A 27,881-nucleotide genomic window follows, 5' to 3' on the forward strand; every position below is an offset into this window, starting at 1 on the left:
ACCATCAATCTCTCCCTTGAACGGTACAAGAACTTATGTAAAAATTTATAATAGCCGTCTTCTGGTTTTGGTTTTTGTTACCATAAATAAATTTCCTGTGCAATACAGCTGTAACAGAGGAGTCTCCCAAGATACCGAGACCTCAGAAGTTACTGCCGTTTTACAGATTCTAATCTCTAGAAAACCTGCTTGCCAAGTTGGTTGCCTTGCTTCATAATTGGCCACATAGGATAGTAATATTCAAATTACCAACTTCTGAAGCAGCTATTCTTCTGTGACCTCCCTGGTAGCCATTTATCTTCTTTCCCTCTCTGCTTAAAGGTACAACCCCACAACCTAAGGGTAGTCAATTACACCCGAACAACGTAACAGAGGACTGCCCCACCATGTCACCCTCACCCTCCCAGCCCCACACGCCTCCCGACAACCTGCTCTTGCTTCAGAGAAGCTTGTTTCTTTTTCTTTGCTGGGATGTTCCGGAGCTCTCTGACCTGAGGTTCAGTAAGTTAGTAATTCTCAGGGCTAAGTTTGGTGTTTGTCACTCTTAATGGTTTTTCCTACAAGGTGGCATTTCAGCTTTCTTCAGTTCAAGGAAAAAAAAAAAAAAATTGTAGCTAAGCCTTCCCCTCCCCCCCCCCCCCCCCCCCCCACCGTCTCGGTTTTTCTGAGCTCTTCCTGGGCCATCCCACCTGCTGGGTGCTGGCTTCCCCCTCCCTCTCCGGAGTCACCATCTTGATCACTTTGTCATTTTGAACACTTGTTGAGCCCTTAAGAGCTGCATACTGGTCACAGTTTGTTATGAATTATCCCACTTTAATTCCCACTAATGGGAATTCCATTTAATTCCCACAACCCTGAGATGAAATGGAAATTTCAGATGAGACAACATATTTTAAGCCATCTATTCTTTCCCTGAGCTTTTTGAGCATTTTTTCCTCAAGTTCTCCACATGTTTCATTAACTTTTTAGTATCTGTTTTGCATTCTGCAGTCATAAATTCATTCACATTCTGGGATGTCATTATTTTTCTTCCTCTCTGTAGCCATTGGCTATCTTCTCATTTTATCATGTTGTCTTGTTTCATTAAATCCATGTGTCATATTAAGTTTCTTAAAAGCAAAAGGAATTTCAGTATAATTTTTCTGTGTGTCTCCTGGGATAAGAATTTCCTTAAATGTTTACCTCATTTATATTTTAATTTATATCTCTTTTTCTTTTGATATAAAATTTTGTTTCAGATGTTTTTTCTCTGGCTCACTTCTTAAATGTAGGCCACTTTACCAGAGCCTTCTTTTCACTTAGCATTCAGAAATAATCTGGCTATACAGAGTCTCACTGACCTCACTCCCTGTCTACCTGAGCACCGTCTGAATTGCCCCCTAAGCACCCGAGACAGAGGACTGGCTCCTGATGATATGTATCCTCTGTCCAAACCCAGTTCTTGAGGAGGAGACTGAGGGGGGCAGCGCAGTGGAGCTACTGAGTTTGTTAAAAGACCGCTGTGTCTGGGGCTGACTCAGTCAACAAAGCAGTTCGGACTGTTCTACAGACGGGAACCTTCAGATTGCACATCATTCTAATCCAGAGTGAATCAGCTACTTTGGCAAAAAAACGAGACGAGTGTGATCCCCTCTGGTTCACGGTCTTCTGGTTTTCTAGGTCAGCCCATTCTCCTCCCTAGGTTACAGTCTGCCTTTAAACCTCAGGCCCTCTTTCGTTAGAAAACTGTCAGAAGAGGCAGGGACAAGTCATCACGGAGTGACTTTACGGTGCAATGGCTTCTTCTTCAATGCTGCTGCTCCCACTGAGGTGAGGGGGAAAGCCTCCAAGTTACTGTTTCTGCTCTTCCCCAGCCCTCTCGTGACTGTGGCCCTGGGTCCTGGTATCAGGCAGATTGGACACTAGCAGGCTCTTCAGACTGTCTTCTAACTGTAACACAGCTGTGGGCAGACTGGAGAGCTTGAGGTTGGTCCAAATTATGCCACACCAGTTAACACTCTTCAAATTTGGGGCAGAAGTGGAGTCTTAGCATCAGTGTGGATGATGCTATATTTAAGATTTTGTTCACTTCCTGTGTGTTTTATCTATCATTTACTAAAAGAAGAATGGAAAAACAAGTTTACCTAGAAAAATCCTTTGAATATTAACTTTACAGAAGAAATTTCTTAAAAAATTAATATTTCCTGCCCTCTAACACCTTAAGCTCTTGCAAACTCAGACATTTGAGCATCTACTGATTGCAAACCATAAGAATACAAAAGTTGTAAAAACTCATCTTCTTCCCTACACAATATTATAATTAGGTGGGGCCGCAGATAAGCATGCCAATGACCACAAAAGAGAAGCTCTTTTAAAAAGTTTCAGTTTAGGAAATGTAAGTTATTGGCCAAAGCAGAAACCCACCAAACCCCGCCCATCAAAAACAATATCACTTCGGACACACAAAAAAGGACAAATGCACAGTCTTTTAAAAACCAGCATGGTGGCTGAAAGAGGATGCTAGCGGAACACAGAACAGAAACATCTATAAATCTGGCAAGCTCCCCTCCTGCCAACCAGAATGTTCGGACAAGTCACACAAGCTTACAAAGAGCTCACAACAAAGGGCTTCGGAAAGAGGATGCTTCTTGCAGAATGAAGAATGAGAGATTATATGAGAGAAGATACTCTCAGAGATGCTACATCTATCTCATGAGCTCTTCTGTTTTTCAGGCTTCCCTGGTGGCTCAGACAGTGAAGAATCTGCCTGAAATGCAGGAGACCCAGGATCAATCCCTGGGTCAGGAAGATCCCCTGGAGAAGGCTACCCACTCCAGTATTCTTGCTTGGAGACTCCCATGGACAGAAAGCCTCGTGGGCCCCAATCCATGGGGTTGCAAAGAGTTGAATATGACTGAGCGACTAACACTTTCACTTCACTTTTCTGTTCTTTAGAGCATAGAAACTCAGACGCCACTCAATATCCACTAACCACGAAAAAACCAATTTGAAAGCACATGAGGTTAGATAGTAGGTGACAGAAGGATATCTAGTTTCTTTAGAGAAACAGGATTTCAACTCAGGTCTCAGGTATTCCCCTGATTGACTATTCACAGCGTCCCGAATACGTTCCAGAAGGCAACAGGTGAAAAGTCATTCAACATCCTTCCCATCTTGGAGCATTCAACAGTGTAGACTCGAGGGCACTCATTAAGGACATGATCTTCGGTCAGATTTGTTTATTAGAATGCTGGTAGTTGACGGTCCTGTGATTAAATAAAACATTTTCATGGGATATGACAGCTGGCTGTTACAAGCGGGAGATGACTCACGTACCTGTATTTTGACCACATGCTCTTCCTGTTCATACAAAAATGCTTTCCTAGCTTCATACTCTTTCCTAATGAGGGGTCCTGAGGTTGTGGCTTGGAAGCGCTGAAGCATGTCTTCAGTAGCTGACCATATGTTCTCACGGATGTAATCTGCAGTGATATCCTCAACAATGTCCTGGTAAGAGATATTTCTTATGGTTATACTTCACACATCAGGTGAGAAGAGCACAGAGAACAGCTTCTGGAAATTCTATCTTTCAGAAAGTGATTTGGATAGCTCTTTCCGGCTCAGTGTAAAGACAGATTTGACCAGAGTCAAGGGGTGAGCCAGCTGGCTCAGCTTCTTTCTAGCGACATGGTTTTAGAATCCTCTGAAATCTGGGTGGAGATGAGAATGCGGTTGAATGGTCTCAGGATTTGGAGATGGAGATGTACAGATGATGTTGGCAGGGACCAGGCCTGAGGCCTGGGCTGCCCAGAGCGTAAGAGAAACAAGAATGATTACATAAGTGTTCACATCACCTCCTCCCTCTCCTGAGGGAAAGACAGCAATGCCCATGAAGTCCTCTGGCTTTTCTTGCCCAGGCCAGAGGAAGCAGATAGCTGCAAGGAGTAGGGGAAAACTCCAAATAAATTTGGGAGAAAATAAAGGACTTGGAGCAGAAGAAAAGGGGCTGGGAGAGGAAAGATAAGCACTCTTTTGGGCAGACAGGGAAACCTAGATGAATGAGAAAGAAAGGAAGAAGGGGGACTGTGAGAAGTCTTCATGTGGATGAGGAACTGGGGTTACTTTTACGTTCTTTGAGAATTGACAGCAAACACTGGACTCATTTCTATGGCAGATGCCTCTTAACCATCCATGTGAATGGACTTCACAGATGGTGAATTTAAACAATTAAGAGTGAAATCATATAAAAGATGCATTAATACTTTCACAAGAAGACATATGTACAGCCTAGAGTAAATTCAGTAATTTAAGACTGACTAGGAAAAAAAAAAAAGACTAATTTTTTTTAACAGCATAGATCCTCCACTTTCTATTAATCTTGATACTGGGATCAGGTATAACTTCACAAAATTATACTTAGGGCATCTTTGGATGCCATATGAGCAATTTTTGTCTCTTGAGTTTTAATCTTTCAATGTTGCTTCTTCACAGTTTGACATATCCTTTCAATGATAGCACATGGTTTTTAAACATTGGCCATATTTTCATTTTTCAACAAAGTAGCACTAACAGTTCATTGCCACATGCCATTTTCCTGTAAAAAGTGGGACATTACACATTTGAAATTAGTAAATGAATACATTTTTCACTATCTTCTTGTCATTCAGGATTTCTGTGGCATTGTCAACCCCAAGTTACAGCTTTTTCTCTGAGTTTTAGTAAGTTACTGCACTGGAGATTCTGTCCACAACATTATTATCTTGCAGTGTCTTTCTTGCTGGTGAATTTGAACAGTTCTATGAGATCTATGTGCGAGTTCTATTTTTTTCAAGACGAATTTAATTATTAGAAGTATTTTCTTTTAAACACACTACAATGCCTGGATCAAAGAGCAAGTTTCACATCTTCTGGGGCCAACTTTTGGTCTCAAGTCCAAAGCAATCTTGGTGAACATTCCTTCAAGAATATTGCTCCCTGTTATAGGTTGAGGTAGGGGGAAAGAAATAAGACATCTTGAATACTGACAACCAAGGAATTACCACTAATTGAGTTCTGGTGTCAAGGAAAACCTGACGATTGATTTCTTAGGATAATCTGCCATCCTACATAATCAGCAAGAGCTTTATCTGCCCCCTGCTCTATGGTGCTGCTCTGACATATGGAAGACATTCTAGAAACCAGTAATTAACTATGCAGCCACACCTAGCTGCAGTTCATGAAGACTTTACTCCATATCCAGCCTTCAAATAAATCAGTTTTCCCCATCAATTCCATGATTCTAAAATAGAAAAGCAATCACACTTATCTTTATATAGTACATTTTTCCATCAAACAGCAGCCTCCTACCTCAATTTCTTTTCCCATAAGCCATGATTCTTTAAGCAAGCAGGGTTCAGGTGTGACCCAGGAACTCTCTTTTGAATCAATATTGTAGTAGTAATCATATTTCTCCTGCAGGGTGACTTTAAGCCATGAACCTTCAGTAGACACTAAAGAAAAAGGTTTGTTAAATTCTAGAGAGGAACTTGGAAACTTTTAACATTAATGTAGTTTCTTCAGTAAGTAAAATAATTGAACAAGGATGTTTTCCTCCAGGCATTCAGATAATCTAAGTTAAAATCATTAGCAATGAGTCATTAAAATGGAATGAATTGTGTATTCAACGGCAGCTCCCTACCAAGCCAAAGTAAAAGGAGAGTGATGTTAGCTCTGCACATCGAACTTCTCATGAGGATTAAAGGAGTCACAAATGGCCAGCAAGAAGGAAAACTAAACAAGCAGGGAAACACCAGGTAGACGTGAATAGCACCACAAGTAGACGGGGAGACCGATGAGGAAGAATCCTCTGTTTAGAATGTCTTCCAGCAACTTCTTCGAAAAGGAGTGGCCTACAAGGGCTGTGACCCACTATTTAAGGCGGCCCCATTACTTAATGATCTGCCTTAAACCAAAGCAGAAGTGACTCATCTTTGCAGACAACTTTATTCAAAGCACAAAATGGCCTGCAGAACCACTGTGGTCACTAAGAGGGAAAAAGGAAAATTCCTGATCCCTCTGATTCATCTTGTCCTACAAAACCACACAAAACCAGGAGCAAAATGTTGAATAGGCTTAATTTTCTCAGGGAGACAATACTAGGGGGAAAAAACATCTATGGCAGTCACGGCTTAAATTGGTCAAGAATATTTGCAATCTATTTGCAATCAACAAAATAGATTTGCACGACAAAATAGATTTAGCAATCTATTTATTTTGTTGAATGATTATGATTCATGTCTCAGACCAGAGAGCTAAAAACAACAATATAAATAAAAATTTCAGACCAAGCTAAGCCAACTGCTGCCAAGTGAGCACTAGACTAATTGCCTTTATAGGTAAAAATCATAGTCCTAGTGAATTTCCTCAAAGAATATTTAAATGGATTCAAATAACTAAGCAAAAATAACTATAAGGCCCTTTAAAGTGTGTTGATTCTTCAATTGGTTTTTTAATGCCTCTCAACTGTTCTGTGGATGCCCAGATCCACAGAGAGATACGTGTCTCTTCAAATGACCAATCAGACAACTATTATCTGTTTAGAAATGCTTATTTACTAGAAAATATATTGTACAGTCAAATATGGATGATCACAAGTAATCATAATATACTTTTCAATCACCACTAGTTATCAGATTCACAAATGTTTTCAGAAGACTGAACACTTTTTAAGGCAGTTCTCTCAGTGGGAAGGAAGGAAATCAAATAAAAATGGTGGAAATGGATATCTTTTATTTTCATAAGAACTGAGAAGCAAAAAGTTCTTAGTTGGTTAAAAGCGAACCATATTGACACTGTAAGGCTTTATTTGGGTTGGGATGTCAGTGAATAATAGAAAAAGAGAATTCTATCATTTTCACATCAAGTATGAGTTTAGAGTCAGGTCAAAGGCTGAGGAGGACATCGCTAGAACAGGGTTCAAGGAGTTTTCCTAAGAAGTACAGCTGGTTTGTTGGGGATTCCCAGGTGGCACTAGTGGTCAAGAATCCGCCTGCCAATGCAGGTGATGTAAGAGAAGTGGGTTTGACCCCTGCGTAGGGAAGATCCCCTGAAGGAGGGCATGGAAACGCACTCCAGGATTCTTGCCTGGAGAACCCCATGGACAGAGGAGCCTGGTGGGCTACCGTCCACAGGGTCGCAGTGAGTCGCACCTGACTGAAGCGACATCGCATGAATGCACATAGCTGGTTTGTTAACTGAGGGAAAAGACTAATTATGGGCCTTTAAGGATGCACAACAGAGAAAGATTCCAGTGAGTTAAGAGGTGATGTGCATTCTATATGGAAGCATGCTTTCTAGATGACTTCCAGACAAAATCATACCTATATAAGACCTAAACTGAGCTCTAAGGCTAAGTGATCTACATAAGAGTGAACACTTCGGGGAAAAACAGACAGCCTAGAATCAGAGGTGAAAGAGGTAAGAATAAATCATCCTGTTCACACCCTCAAACAATGTTTACAGTTCTATCGAAAATGAAAGTTAATCTTTAATTCCCTAGAAAGTTTCTCCTCTTCCTCTGAGAACAGAGGTTGGTAATCTTTTTCTATAAAGGGCCAGAGAGTAATTTCCGTCTTGTGTGTTACAGGTCTCTCATACAACTACTTGACTCTTACTATATCATGAAAGCAGCCAGAGACAGTAAAATACTAATTAATGAGTGTGGCTGGATTACAATAAAACTTTATTTATAAAAACAGTTGGCAGACTAAGGAACCTAAAACGGTATTAGAATAAAGGTTGCAGGATACAAGATCAACATCAAAAATAAATCTTATGAAAATACATCCACGTAAAAGCTTGTATACAAATGTTCACATAAGCATTACTTAGGCTAGCCAAAACTGGAGAAAAAAGTCCAAATTCTATCCACTGATGAATGAATAAACAAAATGTGGCATATTTATACAACAGAACATTATCAGCCATAAAAGAAATGAACTGATACATGCTACAACATGAATGAACTTTGAAGACATCATGCTACATGAAGTCTGACACAGTATGACTTCGTTTATAAGAAATGTCCAGAATAGGAAAAATTAGAGAGACAGAAAGTATACTAGTGATTGTCTGGGGCTGAGAGTTGGGGGTGGAGAGCAATGGCTAATGGGTAATGGGCTCCATTTATTATAAGAAAAATATTCTGGAATTAACTAGTGGTGTTAGCTATAAAAGTTTGGGAGTACAATAAAAACTTCTGAATTGCACACTTTAAAAGAGTAAATTTTATGGTATGTGAATTATATCTCAATAAAAAAATTAATTGTATTTCTACATGTTAGCAACAAACAACCCCAAAATGAAATTAAGAAAATATTTACAATGACATCAAGAATAATAAAATATGGTAGGAATAAATTCAAGTAAAGTAATGCAAGCCCTATACACTGAATAATACAAACACTGTTCAAAGAATTAAAGACCTAATTAAAAGCAAAGACGTACCATGGTACATGGATCCAAAGACTTAGTATTAAGATGCCATATGCCTCAAATCCATCTATGGCTTCAGTATAATCTCTAAAAAAGTCCCAACTCTCTTCTTTTTCTCCAGAAAAAAGTGAATCTAAGGTATCGCCTAGGTTTCTAAATTGGCTATCTGGGGACATTTTTTTCCCTCTGCTGATCAGAACATGGCAGTTGGGAAAAGGAGTAGGCAAGTTTACGGAAGAGTAGATAAACCTAACTGTGGGCTAAGGATTTGAAATTATGATGGGTCATCTCTAAGAAAATCATCCCTTGCATAAATACAGTTGTGCAAGTCTTTCCTCACAAAGGATGAGGTGGGGGCACTACAGGAACTGATGAAGAGATGTGAAGGGAACAGAGAGGGGCTCAAGGGTGATCAGACACCAAGTAAGACTGAATGGCCAGCAGCCCTGTCCCCATTTCACTATCAGAAACTGTTCTGCATCAGAGGGTAGAATTCCCAAGTGAGAAATACATCAGGCTAATTATAAGTACATACGGTAGTTCTGGACAGACTTCCAGTGAATTAAAAAAAGTTTTGTTTTTTTCCCTTAAGTTCCACTTCTAAGGCTATATATTGTCAAAGCAACTTTCTAAAGATGAAAAGTACTATGTACATGTGGCACAAATAAACGTCAGCCTGAGTCAGGAGATACCTTAATCCTTGACAGCAGGACACAGCAAGTGCTCAACAAAAATCTGTCACACTAAAGAGATGATGGGCTATCTCTGCCAAAAATTAATCTCATTGGGTTTGTCACTTTCTCTCTCTGTCCAAAATACCATCAATGTGATTTTCTAAATCTGAAAAATGAGTCCGAAACTCATTATCTAAAACACTTTCCAGAGATAACATTTCATGGATTGAACAGGCTTAAGTATATGCCAAGGTTAACAGAGACCAATTTGCTGCATTTCATTTTATACTTTCAAGATTACTCTCTACTTAATAATGTATTAATGTACATTAATCGATGTACAATAATGTATCCTGTGTTTCAAAAAGGATGGAGAGATACATTAGTGTAAAAATCAGTTTGTACCACTAGAAGGATGGCTCAATGGCAAAACTGATAGGAAGCAAAATCTCCTTTTAATACTACATTTTCTCGAGTATATGGCACCCACCACAGCCACCAGGTTAATCACAGATTTCCAAAAGACAAAAAAGGAAAAGAAACACTAAAAAATTTCCTTTACCAGAGATGACAAACATTCAGAAACACTCATTTGAAAGCGATTATTTATCTCAAAACTAAGATAACACAATACCACAGAAGTCACCACATTCAAAGTGCTATTTAATTTGTGTTAAACAATGAAGAAGCTTACCACTTCTAGATTTTTGCTCTTTTGCTTTTGCCAGGGCATCATGGTACCTGTCAGCACATTCAGGGATTACATCATTTGTATTACCAACGGCAGGCTTCAAAACAGACAAAATATCACTTTGCTTCTCCTTCTCCAAAAACTGATTAACATCGACGACCAGTGTAACCCCTGGGTAATGAAAAAGAAATGTTTCTGTTAATAATTATCTTCTACTCACCCTAGAGGCATGCAAACATATAAGTCAACCTTTTAGGAATGCATTGGTATGAAACCTGTTTATCCTTTGAGAGAATAAACTGCATACATTCAAGATAGTCATCAACTGTTCAGGTTGTAAGAGGAATAAAATCCACAGGGGCAGTATTTTCTCATTACTCCTGTATGATCTCAAGGCACTAGGTTCTGTCCACTGTGGTGATCTGTGAAATAGGGTGGACATATGTTGACAGTAGATATGCAGCCCTTATGCGGGTCATTAATCAGTATTTGAGAATAAGCTTTATGAAATCATGTATTTATACTAGAATAAGTGAAACGGTATCTAAGCCACAGAAATCCTGACATTCTCTGGTACAGCGCAAGTATACTTTCAAGATTGTCCTTAGCAACCTGAATGACTGTTCTAGAAAGGCAACGGGCAGAGCTGGTGGATACGTGCAGTGGGGTCCAGAAACTTAATTCTGGAACCAATTTAGACCTAGAAAGCACGCGATCCCATTTCAAATGTCTGCGTCTCCCCACAAATAAAACCACATTCAACTCTTGGTTGCCTAAAGAAAGATAACGTGGTGAATTCTTTACCATCTAGTTTAGGTAAGGATATTCTGCCCGCCCCCCACCCTCACACCCCAATGGACCTACTATCTTCACAACCTGTAAATGTACTGGGTTAGAAAGGTAGAACAAAAAAATGGAAGAAACCAGGTTAAAATACTTTATAGATAAAAAAAACATCTTGATGAAGAGAGAGGAGAAAGATATTTTTTCCTTTCTTTTTAAACAGACATGTCAAACTCTGCCATAAAATGCTAAATGGTATATTGCTGTCATCAAATTACATTCAGATGTGCATAGAACTGTGAAGGCTGATGTGGCAGGAAAAACAGTCTGACTTTTGACACCTAAGAGTCCAATCATGCAATCTGGAGGAGCACGTGGAGGGTAAAGACTTTCAGTGGCCAACTCGAGTTGTTGCTAAACAAAAGCTACAGTGGTGGGTCCTTTCAGATACAGAAGGTAAGGGGGATGGGGAAGCGGCCCCCTTTCCTCTTCTCCAGGAAAGCTGAGGAGGAGAAAAAGGCAGTCCTGGTGTTTGAGAAGTCTGTGGTCTCAGAGAAGAGGAAAGAACAAGGAAATGACAAAGGATCCTCACATGAATTATGTCGAAAAGCTTTATCAAACCCAGTGAAATGTTATTTGCCTTAAAAGATGGGTTATTATGAAGGCATACAGTTCTTTCAAGTATATGTATTGATGTACAAGCAGTGGGTCCATGGGTTAATCTTCTAGATGACTGAAACTGACTCCTTTAGGTACCAACCTTCATCTTAACAGCTCCATGAAAACTAAAACCCTGGGGAAAAATCTAATAAAGCAGTCCTGCTCGGACCTGCTCATCATTTTACCCACAGTACCTGGTACCTTTTTGGTGCTTAATGTTTGCTGACAGCTGCCAGAAGAATTCTTTATGGCATCAAAATTATATTGTGTGATAATGTGACATTTTCAAAGACTATGGAGGTGTTGGGCTACTTTGCTCCTGCAATAAATGGTCCCAAACTCCTCCTCCTCTTAGTTTTCCTCTAACACCACTGTCAGTTTTCACTTCTCGTTCCTGTCTGAATGCCTGCACAGGGCAGCCAAAGCACCCAGCTTCTTGGTAAATCATAGCTTCTGAGTTGGGTAGAGACATAACCAATAGGTAAGCCTTATGTGAGAGCTGGACTGTGAAGAAAGCTGAGCACCGAAAGATTGATGTTTTTGAACTGTGGTGTTGGAGAAGACTCTTGAGAGTCCCTTGCACTGCAAGGAGATCCAACCAGTCCATCCTAAAGGAGATCAGTCCTGGGTGTTCATTGGAAGGACTGATGCTGAAGCTGAAACTCCAGTACTTTGGCCACCTCATGCGAAGAGTTGACTCATTGGAAAAGACCCTGATGCTGGGAGGGATTGGGGGCTGGAGGAGAAGGGGATGACAGAGGATGAGATGGCTGGATGGCATCATCGACTTGATGGACATGGGTTTGAGTAAACTCCGGGAGTTGGTGATGAACAGGGAGGCCTGGCGTGCTCCGATTGATGGGGTCACAAAGAGTTGGACACGACTGAGCAACTGAACTGAACTGATGCCTAAGATAAGAATAAACAGACTCAAGGCAGCTGTCCACGAGGTCTCCACTGAGTTGATTTTTGATTAGTTCTGTGCTCAGGCTTTGAGACATCTATTCTGATAGCTTTTCTGTGCTCAGGCTTTGAGACATCTATTTTGATAGCTTTTTCCTTAAGCTATGGGTTGCAATTAAGGTGCAGAGAGCTGAGAATGACACATAAATGGTGATATCCAGAAAGTCAGGTACGTTTCTGCTATGGAACAAATGAAGAAACCTCCTCCAAATCTAAGATCCAAAAATATATTTATGTCTTAACCCATATGTCAGAAGGGCTTCTCTAAGGCATGCATTCTCAAAATTGGTGATATAAGCCCCAGTAGGGTAAAAATTGGTTCTTAGGAAGAGAAAGTAAAACAAAACAAAACTTTATATGTAAAAGCACATATCTACATGCGGCACATAAGCCAGGTATATATTAGTGGTACTGAAATTTCATGGTAAAGAGCACCATGGGGGAAAAGTCTAGAAAGACTCTGTAGGGTACAATCATGGATAATGGCTGAATGAAACTGCTTGAAGGAGTGAAAAGTAGAGACAAATCTACTCGAAGAAAGCAAGATGCTCCAGTGAAAACGGATAGCAGGCCAGAAGCAAGGAGTCTTGAGTTACTGTGCCCTTTCAAATCTTGCCTGTGGTCAAACATATGGGCCAACAAATTATCTGGGAGTGGGTCTGATAATCGCAACATGTGACCAGAATTTGTTTTCAAGTCTTCATACAAAGGATGAAGAATGCTTTTAAAAGTAAGATTAAATTCCTTGTTGAAAACACTGGAAAATTCTCATCTCAGTGTAAGAATTTAGGCAGTTTTATCTTTAGAACATCTTTTCGTTGTTATAAATCATAGAAGACACTATATCAACTCTTTTAAGGAACAGGATGGAAGTAGAAGAAAGGATTTTAAATGTGCAAGTGTGGGGCACACAAATCTCACACATTTGAGAAAAATCTCTTACATTCATAGTAAACAGAACTGTGAGTCTCAAGAGGATCGACTTAATATTTGCAAGCCGAGTATAAGAACAACATAAAAAAAAAGGAATAAAATAATTTCTAAACTAGTTTGATCGCTAGGAGAAAAAGTATAACCTTTTTAGTCTGTTTGAGTGCCTTTATGACAATATAATTTCTTAAAAGTGTTTTTTTTTCAAACTTTGGATGCCTTCAGTTTAATATATAAATTTAAATCTCTATGTACACAGCTTAATTTTTTCTTAAGGATTAGAATGTTTGAACGGGGAGACTTCAAAGATCCTAAGGATGTAAGAGTTCAGGTTGGAGAAATACACATATTTTTCAGGCTAAGGAAATAAAAACCAGATGTTCCTCACAAATGCCTGAGAAGTTTCAAAGCAAGGCTTCTGGAGCAAGACTAGGCATCTCAAAAGCATTCTATGCTCTGATACAATAGGATAGATTCTAATTATGTCATGAATGGATAGGTTAATGAACTACAATTTTAGGAATCTTATTTTAATTTACATAGGTTATTTATACATGGAGAGTGTTAGCATATCACCCTGATCACCATGTGAGTTTTCTTATTATCCTCTAAGAAAATAGATGCTTAAAAAAACCACAAACTATTATTTGGGAGCCAAAGTGGGGGGTCTGGTAATTGCTAAGTATGTCTATTTCAATTATGCATTTTGGACTTGGGGAAATAACCCTCGGGTGGGTTTCAGCACCCACTAAACCCACTGTGAGATGAACCCGGGCAACACTGCACTGACCATCTGACCTCCATAAGCCTCCCCGACTGGAGGACACAGCGAAGTTTCAGGTCTCCTGGAATGAGGGTCAGCTCAGAGCCAGAGTCCAGTAATCTCTGAGACGCCTGACTGTGTCCTTTCCCCCAGCACAGTCACCATAGTAGGGTATAACATGTTGGTAATGTACCAGGGTCCTTCCCCAAGGGAACCCAGTCCCTCCTTCATTCAAGGGTTTCTGGGTCTGTAAATGGCTCAAGTCCGGGAACTGATGGAGGGTCCATGACTTTCTGTTTATGATTCAAGTTATACTTCCACTAACCTGACCTAGAACTCTTCTTCCACTTGTACAAATCAAGTAAGAATTTAGTAGACTGTCTATTTCGCTTCTAAGAATGCCACAATCAGTTAGCAAATTCCATAGGTCTCTGTGTCAGAGTTTTCTAATTATTGCTTTGACTGCTATCTATTAATATTATACTAACCACAGCCACTTGTCTTTGGTGATTGTGCTGTCCCCTGACCTCTGCCAGACTGCCTGACAGATTTTGGACTTTCCAGCCTATTTACAGCTCAATTACATGAGCCTATTTCTTAAGTGAAATCTCTATTTTTCTATATATATGCATGTAGAGATAGTTAGACAGTACTAGATACTTGCTTTCCAGAGAAACTACATGGCTACATATGTAGTTTTTTTTTTCCATAGGAAAAATATATATAGTTCTGTTTCTTTGAAAAATGCTATTACAATGGAAGGCATGGAAGGGAGGACAGGCATTTATTAAAAGCAGGATGGTCTAGCTTTCTAAGGGTTAAGGTAAAAAAGGACTTGATCGTACTATAAACTTAAGAGTTGAGAAATTATTTTTTGCTTTCTGGACTTGGTTCAGCTATAACTTCATATTCTGCTGGAAATAGTACTTAACTGCAAAAACCAGTGCAACCGACCAATCTTATTTTTGTATAAATACGAACTCAAGAATTAAAATAGGTGAGCGTTCGTATCTTTTTGGAAATTAAAAATGGCACACTTTTTAAAAGTTAGGAATTCAAACAGAAGTTCAGGGGGATAGCCAGAAGCAAGCACGAAGCTGCAGCAGCAGGCGGCGGCGAGGGCTTACACTGCTTTGCGCTGTTTATGTCCTTGTTGGCCTCGTTGACAGCATGCTGTATCTCATCCAGCCAAAGAATTTTAGAAGCACTTTGAGGGTCCTGAGAATGTGGTCACAGAATAAAAGAAAAAAACAATGAATGATGATGAAACAGAATTAATAATGGTTTTTTAGGAGCCACTATATTAAAATTTCCACAAACTCTTTTTTAGCAGCAACCCAGCATGGCCACACACTGTATGAGCTATTGATGAAACAGACACCGAACGGGGCCACGTTTCCCCTCTGCACAACCGCCCCTTTAGTCCAGTCCGCCCCTCCATCATCTCTCACTTGCCAGCTGCGTCGATCTCCTGTTTGCTTTTGTTGTTTCCATGTCGGCTTCAACCCCAGTGGCCCTCTACAGAGAACCAGATGACCCCTCCCAAAAAGGACATCTCATCACATCATTCCTCTGCGAAACTCCTTCAGAGGTTCTCTCCAGCAGTTTGAAGGAAACGACACTCCCTTCCCCTGGACTGTGGGCATCTAAGGATGCGGTCCTGCTCATCCCTCTGGTTTTATCTCCCTCTTGGCTACTCACTGTTCCGGACCCTCACACCAGCCTCCTTCAGATCCTACCGTTCTACCCCAGGTGTGTGGCTGTTGGTTTTTTCTTTGCATTCAGACCTTAATTTAAATGCCACCTCTTCCAAAAAAGCCTTCTCTGACTACCCCGGTCAATCAAATATTCTCTCCCCCAATCACTCAGTAACTACGGCGCCCAAGGTGGCTCAGGGGGCCACAGAACACTTTCAATTTGTGGGAAAAAATGATACGTGGATTTTATCAGACACAGGGACAAAAATAAGAACAAACGTATCCAAATAGAAACATGGTGATGGCCCTCAAGGAGCTAATGGTTTAGCAGAAGAGGCAGGTGCATCAAAAATTATAATTACTGGATCAACAGCAAGGCCCTACTGTATAGCACAGAAAACTACATTTAATATTCTGTAACCAACCATAATGAAAAAATAAGAAACTATAATACAATGTGATCAGAGCAATATTAACTATAGATAGTTTAGAAATAGCCAAGAAGAGATGAATTTCTATCAGTGTTGAGATGCAGGGGGAGAAAAGACCAAGTCGTTAAGGATAGCTTCAGAAAGGAAGGGGAAGCAGCAGTAGAAAGGTATTGAGTTACCTTTACTCATTTTTACTTTAAGGGATGATTCTGATTTTACTCCAAAGGCAGTGCCAGAATGCAACGTAATTAAAGAAGGCTTCCAGATAGCAACTGCATTTCATATAAACTTGTTTAAGATTACAAGTAAATTTTGTTATTGGTAGAAATTAAGTATTTTAGAGAAGATGAGACATTTCATTTTAAAAACCTGGGAATATCTGCCTACTTGTGCGATAGCCTAAAGAAAGACTGTGATGAACAGAGGGTGGTTCATTGGAGCCAGGCAGAACCAGCTCCATCATTTAGGACTCAAGAAGGATGAGGGGCAGGAAGGAGAAATAACCTGCACCAGCATCTTCGGCAGGCTTCAACTCTATCTCCCTCAGAGCCTATTAAGAGATGACACATGGTGAAAATGAGATGAAATATCTGCTATTTCATCCTGTAACCCCCAGATTAAAGAAGACCATGGATGAAGGCTTGGTTCCTGCTTCCACAATCACCTCTAGCTGGATCTGCCACGTGGGAACCACCAGCTAATAAGATTTTCCATCTTTTGGGAGGATGGATGTAGAAGGTTCAAACAGGAAGCAAGATGGGAAGCTGAGAACTAGAAGAGGGTGAAAGGACAGGGGAACAGGAAATATTTTTCCTCTGCTTCTAAGCCAAAGAGAACCCAACCACTCCCCCAGGTACAGCCTAAAAACTAAGCTCCACACAAATTCATTTTGTCTTTCTCAGATTTTTTTTTCTGAAGGGGATTTACCAAATTTCTTCTTACCAGTGTAGAAGATGCACCATACAAACTTTTATTCAGATGAGAAGAAAGTTACAATCCATTTCAAAGCTGAAGGTTTTATAAGCTAAACCCAACAGAGACTTTGCAAATCAAAATAATCTAAGTCAACAGTTTAAATCATGACCCACTGCAGCGAAAGCCTGCTAGAGCTAAATGCAAAGCCAAGGGTAAAAACTGAAGCCTCCCAGTGTAAGGTCTTCCTTTCAACTGATCACCGGAAGACTGGAAACAGGGTATTCATAGGACGGCCAAGGCTCTGTGCTGTGCTGTGTTTAGTCACTCAGTCGTGTCCGACTCTCTGCGACCCCGTGGACTGCAGCCCGCCAGGCTCCTCGGTCCATGGGATTCTCCAGGCAAGAACACTGGAGTGGGTTGCCATGCCCTCCTCCAGGGGATCTTCCCAACCCAGGGATCGAACCCAGGTCTCCCACATTGCAGGTGGATTCTTTACCATCTGAACCACCAAGGAAACCCAAGAAAACTAGTGGGTAGCCTATCCCTCCTCCAGGGGATCTTCCTGACCCAGGAATTGAACTGGGGACTCCTGCACTGCAGGTGGATTCTTTTACGAATGAGCTATCAGGGAAGCCTGTTCAAGTCTCTCCTTCCAGCTAAAAAGCCAGGTTCAACATACAAGTTACAGATGGATTAAGTCAACAGAAAGTAGGCCATCTGAAAATCAAGTAATAAATTCCTGAATTTAGAGGTGTCCTAGAAAATCGTAAATAATTTAAAATCTACCTCAGTTTGTACTGTGTTACCAGGTAATTGTGTATTATTTGGCTGAAGTATTAAGCACTGACTTTAAAAAACATTAATTAATTTATTTTAATTGGAGACTAATTACTTTATAATATTGTAGTGGTTTTGCCATACATTGAGATGAATCAGCCCTGGGTGTACATGTGTCCCCCATCCTGAACCCCCCTCTCTCCTCCCTCCCCATCCCATCCCTCAGGGTCATCTCAAGGCACTGGCCCTGAGCACCCTGTCTATGCACTGAACCTGGTGTGGCGATCTATTTCACACATGGTAATATACGTAAAACACTCACTTTTGGTTGTAAAGCTCCTGGTGTGATAAGATGTGAAAAGTTCACCCAGATCAGCTTCCTCCCACCTTATTCTTTATCCTTAAGTCTCATGAAATTTGCATTTTCTGATTCTTGCTACATTTTTATAGTCAACAAGCTGTTGGGCTGTCTAGATGAGTGTTTCAGTGTTGTTAATTATAGGAAAATTTGTTATAATGCAGTTTCTTTAACAACATATTAAATTTTATCCTCCAGAATATAACTACACGTAAAAGCTTATATGTGAAACAATGTGAGTGTGCTTAACATTACTGAGTTGCACACTTAATGGTTAAGATGGCAAATTTTATGCTATGTATATTTTACAACAGTTGAGAAAAAAAAGTTTATCGTAAACCTGCTCACCAATACCCATTGGATAAAGGGAGTCCTATGCGTCTTAATGTTGTGCTATGATTTTAGTTTAATCAAATAGTGTTTTTTGGGGGGGATCCCTAGTGATCTGACCTTATAGAATTACTGAATGGCTCAGAATATGATGACCTATGGCAAAACAAAACACAGTGAAACCAAGCTTTGGCCAAGCACTGGTGACAAATTCAGACCCATGTGACACTGAAGCAAAATTTTCAAAGTAATCAAGCGCTGAAAACCACTTTAACGTCTTCAAAAAAAGAAAAGCTTGCTTTCCGTGATTCATTTAGTTTACAATCACATAATGAATCTAAAAAGATTTGAAATAGCTGAAAGGAAAAGGAAAAGGATAATTTCTGACAGCTCAGCTTACTAGGTAGAAATGGCACCCTGGAACTTAATTTTTAAAGTGGGTAAAAATGAGATAAGGAACAGATTTAAATTTAACTGCTGCTAAGCATCTGCTTCCAGCTTCCCTCCGTTAGGGACTGCTCTTATCTGCGTTCACTCCATGCACAGAAATACACGGGGTGGGAACTACAGCCCGTGCCCAGAACGGCCTGTGAGCGGTGGGAGGAGTTACACGACTTCCTCCAGGGATGAGGAACACGCTCGCAGGCTCAGCCTGAGTCATGCAGAGTGCTGTCACACCCTTTCCCTGCAGAGGACCCGGGCGAGCTTCCTTCCACAGCACAGAGGAACCCCGTTCCACAGAGAGAACCAGGGTGCCGGCACATGGAGCCCAGGTGAAGGCCCACCCCTGATCTCACACAACTGAGAGCGGGCTGGCATCAGGATGAGAGCCGTCCTCTTTGCAGCCCTGGGAGCACTGCTTCTGTCCCCTGCTTCCTGTCAAAGCGGTAAGCTCTTTGCTTATGCTGTTGGGTGGGATTGCTACTTTGTGTCCCAAGAGTCAACCGAATCTAATCTCTTCTACATTTCACACAAACTGCACCCCCAAAGGCAGAGTGGAATCTTAGTTATTAAAAGGGGGACTCAAGGACGTGAAGAGATGTAGTTTGTTCACTATTCCTATCTTGTCCAAGACTGTTCTCAGCTCGTATTTAAAAATTTGTTCCACGGTCAAGACAGGAGAGCTCTACGATTAAATCAAGAATCAATTTTCTTTAAAAGTTTTTTGTTTTTCTAAGCATTTCCCCTGATATCGCAAAGAATAACATTTTTAAAAAGCGATTAAAAAAATCCCACGTTAATAGTTCCTGGTAAGTCACAAATGAGAAAAACAAGAATATTCCCTGAAAGACAGAGTGGTTGGTCTGCTTTCAATAATCACGGATGCTAATGAATTAGCATTTCCCAAAAGAAGTATGTGTTTTCTGTTTCACTCAGTACAATGTTAGCCTGTAACTTCCTGCTTGCTCTAAATCGACCTGGGACAGGGGTATCCACAACCTCCTTACTGTCGGGGTTCAATTCTCTGGCGAACATTTTAGGAGCCAGAGAGCTGATGGGAGTAAATGGCAGTGAATAGGGAAGATAAAAGTTATACCAAAAAACTCCACGGCTCTATAAAGGAATGCTGCCTACACTGATAACTGGAATCACTGAGGTGGTCTGAGGACAGGGTTGAGAGAATCAGTGGAGAGCAGTTGCTCGTGTGCGAGTTAGAGGTGAGTGAGTGCTCCTTCTGGGAGTGGATGAACCAAAATCAAACAGAAGAGCAAAGAAGTTTGCAAGGGTGGTTCCTTCAAGGTGCTGGTGGGGTTTGCTGGACGTGAAAAGGGGGGAATTCACTTTGCTATACACCTGAGACTAACACAACACTGTATACTAACTATATTTCAGTTTAAAAGTTTTATAAAAAAAAATAAAAGGAGGCAAAGTGAAAGGGAGTGAATTTGCTTTCATCAGTATGGGTTGGGGAGAAATGGGGAGGAAGACCCCCCCACTCCCCCGCCCCCAGTTTAGTGGCTGAAGTCTCCTCCTTGTGGCTCAGTCCCTCTCCAAAACCTTTGCTCAGGTTGAAACACATTTCAGGGACATCACGTCAGATGAACCTGTATAAAACACTCAAATACATGAAAAAAAAATACGCACACATAATTTAACAAGCATTCGTTCTTAAGGAAAACCAGGCTGGAAGGAGTAAAAGACTTCTTCGAGCTGGATCAGAGCCAGAATTCTCATGCACATGGAATCGAGGCTTGTTGACAGAGTCACTGTTCAGCAGGTTTTCAGGCATGCTGTCTTGCTCAATCACTGGAATTCTCGAAAACAGACAAACATGGGGTTCCAACGGCTCTCTTACCAGATCTTGAAGGGATGTAACTCGTACACCATGTTTTCAGCCTGCATTTCCCAGCTCTGTGCCTGCCTGAAAAGGCCCTTCTCTTCGGGTGATGTCAGATGCGAGAATTTTCCAAAAGGCCCAAGTGAGCAGAAGGATTTGAGTGGCACTCAGCGTGCCTCCTAAGTTCACCTCTACACAAAGGCACCGAAGAAAGCCACTTCCCCAATTTTCCTTCCCTTTGATCTTCCTTCCCTTACAAGGACACCCTCTGCTTACGCCCCGAATTCAGTTTCTGTGATCTCAAGGTTATGAGGGAGACTTCAATTTCACTCGAGGGTGAACTGGTAGGGATTAAAGCCGGAAGAGAAATCGGCTTTGAAGGAGAGACAGGGTGCTAAACACTAACTAACCTCCAGGATTCAACATGTAGGAATTCAGAGCTCATGTGAAAAGAGGTAACTGTCAGAGTAAGGCATTTTAAATCGCTCTAAGTATTAGGTTTATATTCAGCATAAAAGCCCGTCTTAAGGTAACATTAGAAATGTGAGAAAATCTACTTTCTCTACACGTCAAGGATTAATTTATGGAAAATTACATAATGAAAAGCAGGTTTGAGTGTTAAGGTTTACTTTGTTTTTAAAACTGCTCTCTCAAGAATTAAGATTATTAGTATTAAGGTGCCATCTAAGTGACAAATATTTGTAGTACATAATTTGTTTTAATACTCTTTCTTTTCTTCATTTCCAACTTCTTGAATCATCAATTTCCTCTTCTGATTTTTCTTCCTTTGTCTCCTCCCCTCTTGAAATCTGGCATTCTCCCTCAAGGCTGCCTTTGGATTATTTCTTCTCATGTCTCTCCCTATAGTACATTCAAGCACAAAATCAAAGTACTGTCGCTACCCAGACTAAAAGGCCCATACTTTGCATGTGGGCTCCTGAAATTTTGGATTCCACATTTAAGTCTAACCTGTCATGGCACATTCTCATTCTAATATTGCACCAGCAATTCAAACTCAGGAATATTCAAAACTGAGATCTTAGCTTCGCCCTGGGTTGCACCCTCAGCCCCCCTGCCTTGCACCATGCTCCATTTGCCTCTCCTCCAATGTTGTCCAGAATACAAACCTCCCAGTCAGTTTTGCTTCCTGCTCCCCTTGCACCATCTCCAGATGCTAAGTCCCTTTGAGCCTTCATTACCGAGTCTCATGTGTCATCTTCACCTCCCCACTGCTGTTACTCCAGCCCTGTAACCCACCAACTTGAGCTGAAACGATTACAGTAGCCTCCAAATCTAGACAGCATATTAAAAAGCAAAGACATCACTTTGCCAGCAAAGGTCCCTATAGTCAAGGCTATGGTTTTTCTAGTAGTCATGAACAGATGTGAGAGTTGGACCACGAAGAAGGCTTAGTGCTGAGAAACTGATGCTTTTGAACTCTGGTGCTGGAGGAGACTCTCAGGGCTTCCCAGGTGGCACTAGTGGTAAAGAGCCCATCTGCCAATGCAGGAGACATAAGAGACGTGGGTTCGAGCCCTGGGTTGGGAAGATCCCTGGAGGAGGGCATGCCAACCTACTCAAGTATTCTTGCCTGGAGAATCCCAGGGACAGAGAAGCCTGGTGGGCTACCGTCTATAGGGACACAGAGAGTCCGACGTGACTGAAGCAACTGGGTATGCATGTATGCAGAAGACTCTTGAGAGTCCCTTGGACTGCAAGGAGATCAAACCATTCAATCTTAAAAGAAACCAACCCTGGACATTCACTGGAGGAATTGCTGCTGAAGCTGAAGCGCCAATCCTCTGCTCACCCGACACAAAGAGCTGACTCACTGGAAAAGACCCTGATGCTGGGCAGGACTGAAGGCAGGAGAAGAGGGCGGCAGAGGATTGAGAGATGGTTAGACAGCATCACTCACTCAGCGGACATGAATCAGAGCAAACTCGGGGAGACAGTGAAGGACAGAAGGGCCTGGTGTGTTGCAGTCCGTGGTGTCGCAGAGAGTCAGATACGATTAGCGACTGAACAACAACAAAGCCTCAAAATCAGATCCCTTTGCCTCTCCTTTCATATCCGCTTAGCCTTTTCTCTACACGGTCATCAAAGTGACCTTGAACACAAGTCAAATCATGGTTATATTAGTTTTCTACTACTACTGTAACAAATTTCCACTAAATTAAAACACGGGATTTATTGTATTTCTGAAGGTCACAAGTACTGAAATCAAGGTGTCAGCAGGGAGGCTCCAACAGAGGACCTGTCCTCTTGCTATAGTCGCTCTCTCGAAGCACACGCATTCCTTGGCTCATGGCTCTTTCTCCAACCTTCAAAGCTGGCAGCAGAGCCTTTTCCAGGATCTCCAACTTTGGCCCTCTTGCTTCTCCCTTTTATAAGGAGTCTTATGATTACCATCTGGCCCACTGGCCAATCCAGGGTACTCATTCCATCTCAAAATCCTGAAGCACATCCACAAAAGTCCCTTTTGCCACAGAAAGTAACATACTTGCAGGTTCCAGGCATTAGCGCATGGAATCTTCGGGGAGCCATTATGCTGTCTACCTCAGTGGCCATCCCTCTGTCCACAATTTTGTCTGCATACAACCTCGGCATCTGTGAATGGGCATGTGATTTCTTAAGACAGTTTAGGGGCCCTTCAGAGATTTGGCTGTAACCTACTCTTTCAGCTTCACCTGTCAGATGTCCCTTATTTGCATAAGAATGTGTTTTTGTCCATTTTCTCCAATAGTGTGAGAATTGAAGACAGGAATGGTATTGATGTAAAACTGTGCTTCATTGGCATATAAACATGCAATAAACATTTGCTAGATCAACTTATCTGATATTCCTAGATCCCACATCAGCCTACACAATGCCCATGGCCATTCATCACCTACCAGATTCTTATTCTTCTATTAAATTGCACCTCTTTATGTATCTTGCTTCATCTTTGTTCATGTTCATCTTTTCCTTGACATTTTGCTCCAACACCTAAATCTATTAAATACTGTCTGAATGCCTATACAGTTTATAATCAATATGACATTAGCCTATAATGGTTTAAAGTGCTGTTTTTGTTTCCTCTTATAGTATTATAATTCCTTACATACAAAGAGTTGTCATCTAGTTTGGGTTCCTGCATGGGTTAACATGCTGCTGGGGCATATGATATACATTAAATGCTTTCCTGTTGATTACCTGATTTATAATGACTGTTTAAAATAAAAAGGATCCTAAATTCTACCATTACAGAAATTATGTGGCATAAGAAATCTAGTTTTATTGTCTCCTGAACAATAGATATCCCTCAGTGATCAATCATATGTTAATAGTTCTTTTCAATTACAGGCATGGAATATGATGCAGACATTGTGGCAAAGTCAATCTTACCTGTTAAGAGTTTCCGTGGAGCTCCCCAAAATGCTTTTGAAAAGTTCCCCCTTTCTGCCATAGAAGGCTGGACAGGTACCACCAAAACTGTAAAAATCAAGTGCCCTGAAGAACTTGATTCAAATCTCCATGTGAATAATGCTACCATGGGGTACCTGAGCAGCCCTTTAAGTACCAAGTTGATACCTGCCATCTACATCCTGGTGTTTGCAGTAGGCATGCCGGCCAATGCGGTGACCCTGTGGCTGCTCTTCTTTAGGACCAGAACCATCCGTATGACCGTCTTCTACACCAACCTGGCCATTGCAGACTTGCTCTTCTGTGTTACACTCCCCTTTAGAATAGTTTACCATCTCAATGGAAACAACTGGGTATTTGGCGAGGTCGTGTGCCGGGCCACCACGGTCATCTTCTATGGCAACATGTACTGCTCCATTCTGCTCCTCGCCTGCATCAGCATCAACCGCTACCTAGCCATTGTCCATCCCTTCACCTACCGGGGACTGCCCAAGCGCACCTATGCCTTGCTAACATGCGGACTGGTGTGGACAACGGTTTTCTTATACATGCTGCCATTTTTCATTCTGAAGCAGGAGTACTATCTTGTCCAGCAAGACATCACCACCTGCCTTGATGTCCACAATACATGTGAGTCCTCGTCGTCCTTCCAGCTCTACTACTTCATCTGCCTGGCATTCTTTGGATTCTTAATTCCATTTCTGGTCATTATCTACTGCTACACAGCCATCATTTGGACGCTTAATGCAAAAGATCGTAGGTGGCTGTGGTACATTAAGGCGAGTCTCTTCACTCTTGTGATTTTTACCGTTAGCTTTGCTCCAAGCAATATCATCCTTATAATTCACCATGCGAACTACTACTACAGCGACGCCGATGCCTTATACTTTGTCTATCTCATAGCTTTGTGCCTCGGCAGCTTGAATAGTTGCCTAGACCCATTCCTTTATTTTCTCATGTCGAAAATCACAGATCACTCCACCGCTTACCTTACAATGGTGAAATCATCTTAGAGAGCAAGGAACGCTATTTGTAAAAAGATACATTCTTGAGGTAACATATGCATAGCGCTCTATTCTCCAGCTCCATTTTTGAGCTCTTAAAACACAATGCTTCAAAATAAAGCATTACATATGCCTTAACTTTTTTTTAAAAAAAAGTGTCAATGCAGGAGAAAAGATATCTCTACTCTACGGCAACTGACACATCCGCCTGACTGGTACTTCAAGCTCTTGAAAGATCTGCCTTCCCTACTTCTAAGAGATTTCTATTCTAGATGACTTGAAGGTTGAGGATGGAACAGAGGGTAAGGGTGCAGCGGGGGTGGTTAAGACCTCTGTTTTTAGTATCTGGCGTCATTTTTAATCCTTCTGCCTCCCCAGCAGACTCTGTGTGTACAGAATCTCTCAGTACATCTGTCATCCAGGCCCACCTCTGCCTTCTAACCATCCTCCTCTCTCAGCCTGTCCTCCACTTCTCAGGCCACTGTTAGATTTGCTGTTCTTTAGTCACTAAGTCATGTCTGACTCTTTCGTGACCTCATGACCTGTAGCCTCCCACACTCCTCTGTCCACGGAATTTCCCAGGCAAGAATACTGGAGTGGGTCGCCATGATTAATCTTCCCCAAATGCCAGTTTGAATATATCACTCAAATCTCCCAGTTCAGAAGCCTCCATTGACCATTCACTGCTTTGGAGTAAATTATAAAGATTCAGATTAGCATTCAGGACTGACACTAATTTTATCTACCAAAAAACGCATGGGATGTAAGCAAGGCTGAGCTTCTCCCTCTGCTGTAATCTACACGTCTCCTCATTCTGCCCCTGCCCCTCACTGGAAAGCTATTTCTAATAGGTTTGCCTTAATTCTTTCCATCTCTCGAAGTCCTCAAAGAGCCACTCTTCCCTGACTCTCTAACCAGAAGTTCATTTTCCTCATCGGAACCATCAAAAACCTTCTTTTTGTATTTTTATTATGGAACTTTAGAGACCTCACTTGCATACAAACGCTAGTTCCATAAGCACTTACTTAGCACCATGTGCAGCACAGAAGAGGCTTGTCGTCTCCCTTCTTTAAGTTTCTAGCAACAATGCGAGGCCCCAGGTCGCCCCAGGGTCTGTGGGGCAAGGCTCCGTGCTTTGCACATCCGGTGGCTGAATGAATGAAACAATAAAATCTCAAGGCACCTAAACAGCATGAAAGCCAATTAAATTCATACTGAGAAGGCAAGGTATTCCATACGACAAGGGCATATTATTTCTGGTTGGCCACTTCAAAAAAGAAAAAGAAAGCCAAGAATATATATTCAAGAGGTCATTTATAAGTTTAAAATAATGGCTCCATTCTTTTTGTCCTTAAACATAGGTTTTATGGGAAAATGATATTTTGTGATAATCGTTCCCTCAGTTTGGAGATCAGACAGAAGGTGATTATTAGTGGTTAAGGGCATAAAGGATTGTGAGATGAATTTTCAAATCTGTAAGAATGTGCGTTGACCATACACTTTGTAGTGCCCATCAAAACAATAAAAGATATTTTAAATGCCAATTTGTGAGTGTGCAGAGTTTCCTATTTCATTGGACTTAGACTACAAAAAATACAAAAATGCACACAAAGAACATTTACAGTATCTGTGTGGTTACATGAGTAAAACTAAGGTGAACATTAAAGCAAGCAAAAATAAACTAATACAATTTTCAAGATGACAAAAACCCCAATGGAAGGAATTGCTTTCTGCAAATTGCTTTCTGCAAACTGCAAAATAGTGAACTGTAATACAGGTTTACCTACAGAAAAAAAATTCAACACTATTCACTAGTTAAAAGCATACTTAACTTTTATGCAGTAAACATATATACAGGAAAAGAGAATTTTTGGGGTGTATAATTCATATGCCTCCCAAAATTTGCAAGAAACGGCTTCAACTTAAAAACAACTGACAATTCAATGCCTCCAGTGACTAGACCTAAAAGTGTGCTCTCTGCAAACATATGCCAGGCCCACTTCCCAGCCTTTCCCTCAAGAAATGGAAGGAATCTGGTGTGTATGCAAGGTTATACCTGAAATACTGTTATCGAGGACCAAGAACTCTCATTAATTTACATCACTGTCCTCAATCTTTGATAAAACTGAGCATTCTACTAAGACATCATCCATTTTGACTCTTAATGGCTATATACTTTGGCACAAGCTGTACTTCATACTGACAACACCAGTAATGTAATTTTCCTCTATTATTTTCCAAGTCCAGACTTTCAGAAAGTAAGGCACAGAAACAGCCCCAGAAACACAACTGAAAATTTACAGGTATCAAAACAGCAGAGTTTCAAAGACAAAGAGAGACTCCCACTAAATAACAGAAGCAGGTTTTTGTTTTTTTTTTCCGGGGAAAGAGAATGCGCTGAGAAAACAACGTGTCAAAATGAAGCAGCAGAGAAAGAGAAATGCGTTTAAAGATGGCAACTTGACCAAATCAGATTCATCACTTGGGGCTGTAGTGTTTCATAATCTCTTGTGCTCAATCACTGCAGTCTGACTCTTTGTGACCCTGTGGACTGTAGCCCGTGAGGCTCTATTGTTCGGATTCTCCCGACACGAATACTAGAGTAGGTTGTCATTTCCTCCTCCAGGGGATCTTCCTGACCCAGGGATTGAACATGGGTCTCCTGCATTGCAGACAGATTCTTGACTGTCTGAGCTACCAGCAAAGCCCTTTAATCTCTCAGTTAATGGCAATATATTGTAGTTCAAGCCTCTAATTTTATAGGTCAATGG

General features: G+C 41.1%; 2 protein-coding genes across 3 annotated transcripts in view; one reads left to right on the forward strand and one right to left on the reverse strand.

Moving 5' to 3' along the window:
- IQGAP2 (IQ motif containing GTPase activating protein 2) overlaps positions 1-27,881 on the reverse strand; it is a 296,931-nt gene that overhangs the window by 61,193 nt on the left and 207,857 nt on the right. For both annotated transcript variants that reach the window (XM_043920016.1, XM_043920017.1), the window contains 4 exons: positions 15,043-15,133; positions 9,820-9,987; positions 5,326-5,468; positions 3,316-3,486 (listed from right to left, as the gene is read on the reverse strand). In XM_043920016.1, coding sequence (XP_043775951.1) covers positions 3,316-3,486; positions 5,326-5,468; positions 9,820-9,987; positions 15,043-15,133 — 573 coding nt within the window. The remainder of the gene's footprint in view (positions 1-3,315; positions 3,487-5,325; positions 5,469-9,819; positions 9,988-15,042; positions 15,134-27,881) is intronic.
- Positions 19,055-26,654, forward strand: F2RL2 (coagulation factor II thrombin receptor like 2). Its single transcript, XM_043920018.1, has 2 exons — positions 19,055-19,310; positions 24,047-26,654. Exons 1-2 carry the CDS (start codon positions 19,247-19,249, stop codon positions 25,117-25,119), a joined length of 1,137 nt encoding a protein of 378 aa, XP_043775953.1. The 5' UTR covers positions 19,055-19,246; the 3' UTR covers positions 25,120-26,654.

Source organism: Cervus elaphus, chromosome 12 (genome assembly GCF_910594005.1).
Source record: "Cervus elaphus chromosome 12, mCerEla1.1, whole genome shotgun sequence".
NCBI lineage: Eukaryota > Metazoa > Chordata > Mammalia > Artiodactyla > Cervidae > Cervus > Cervus elaphus.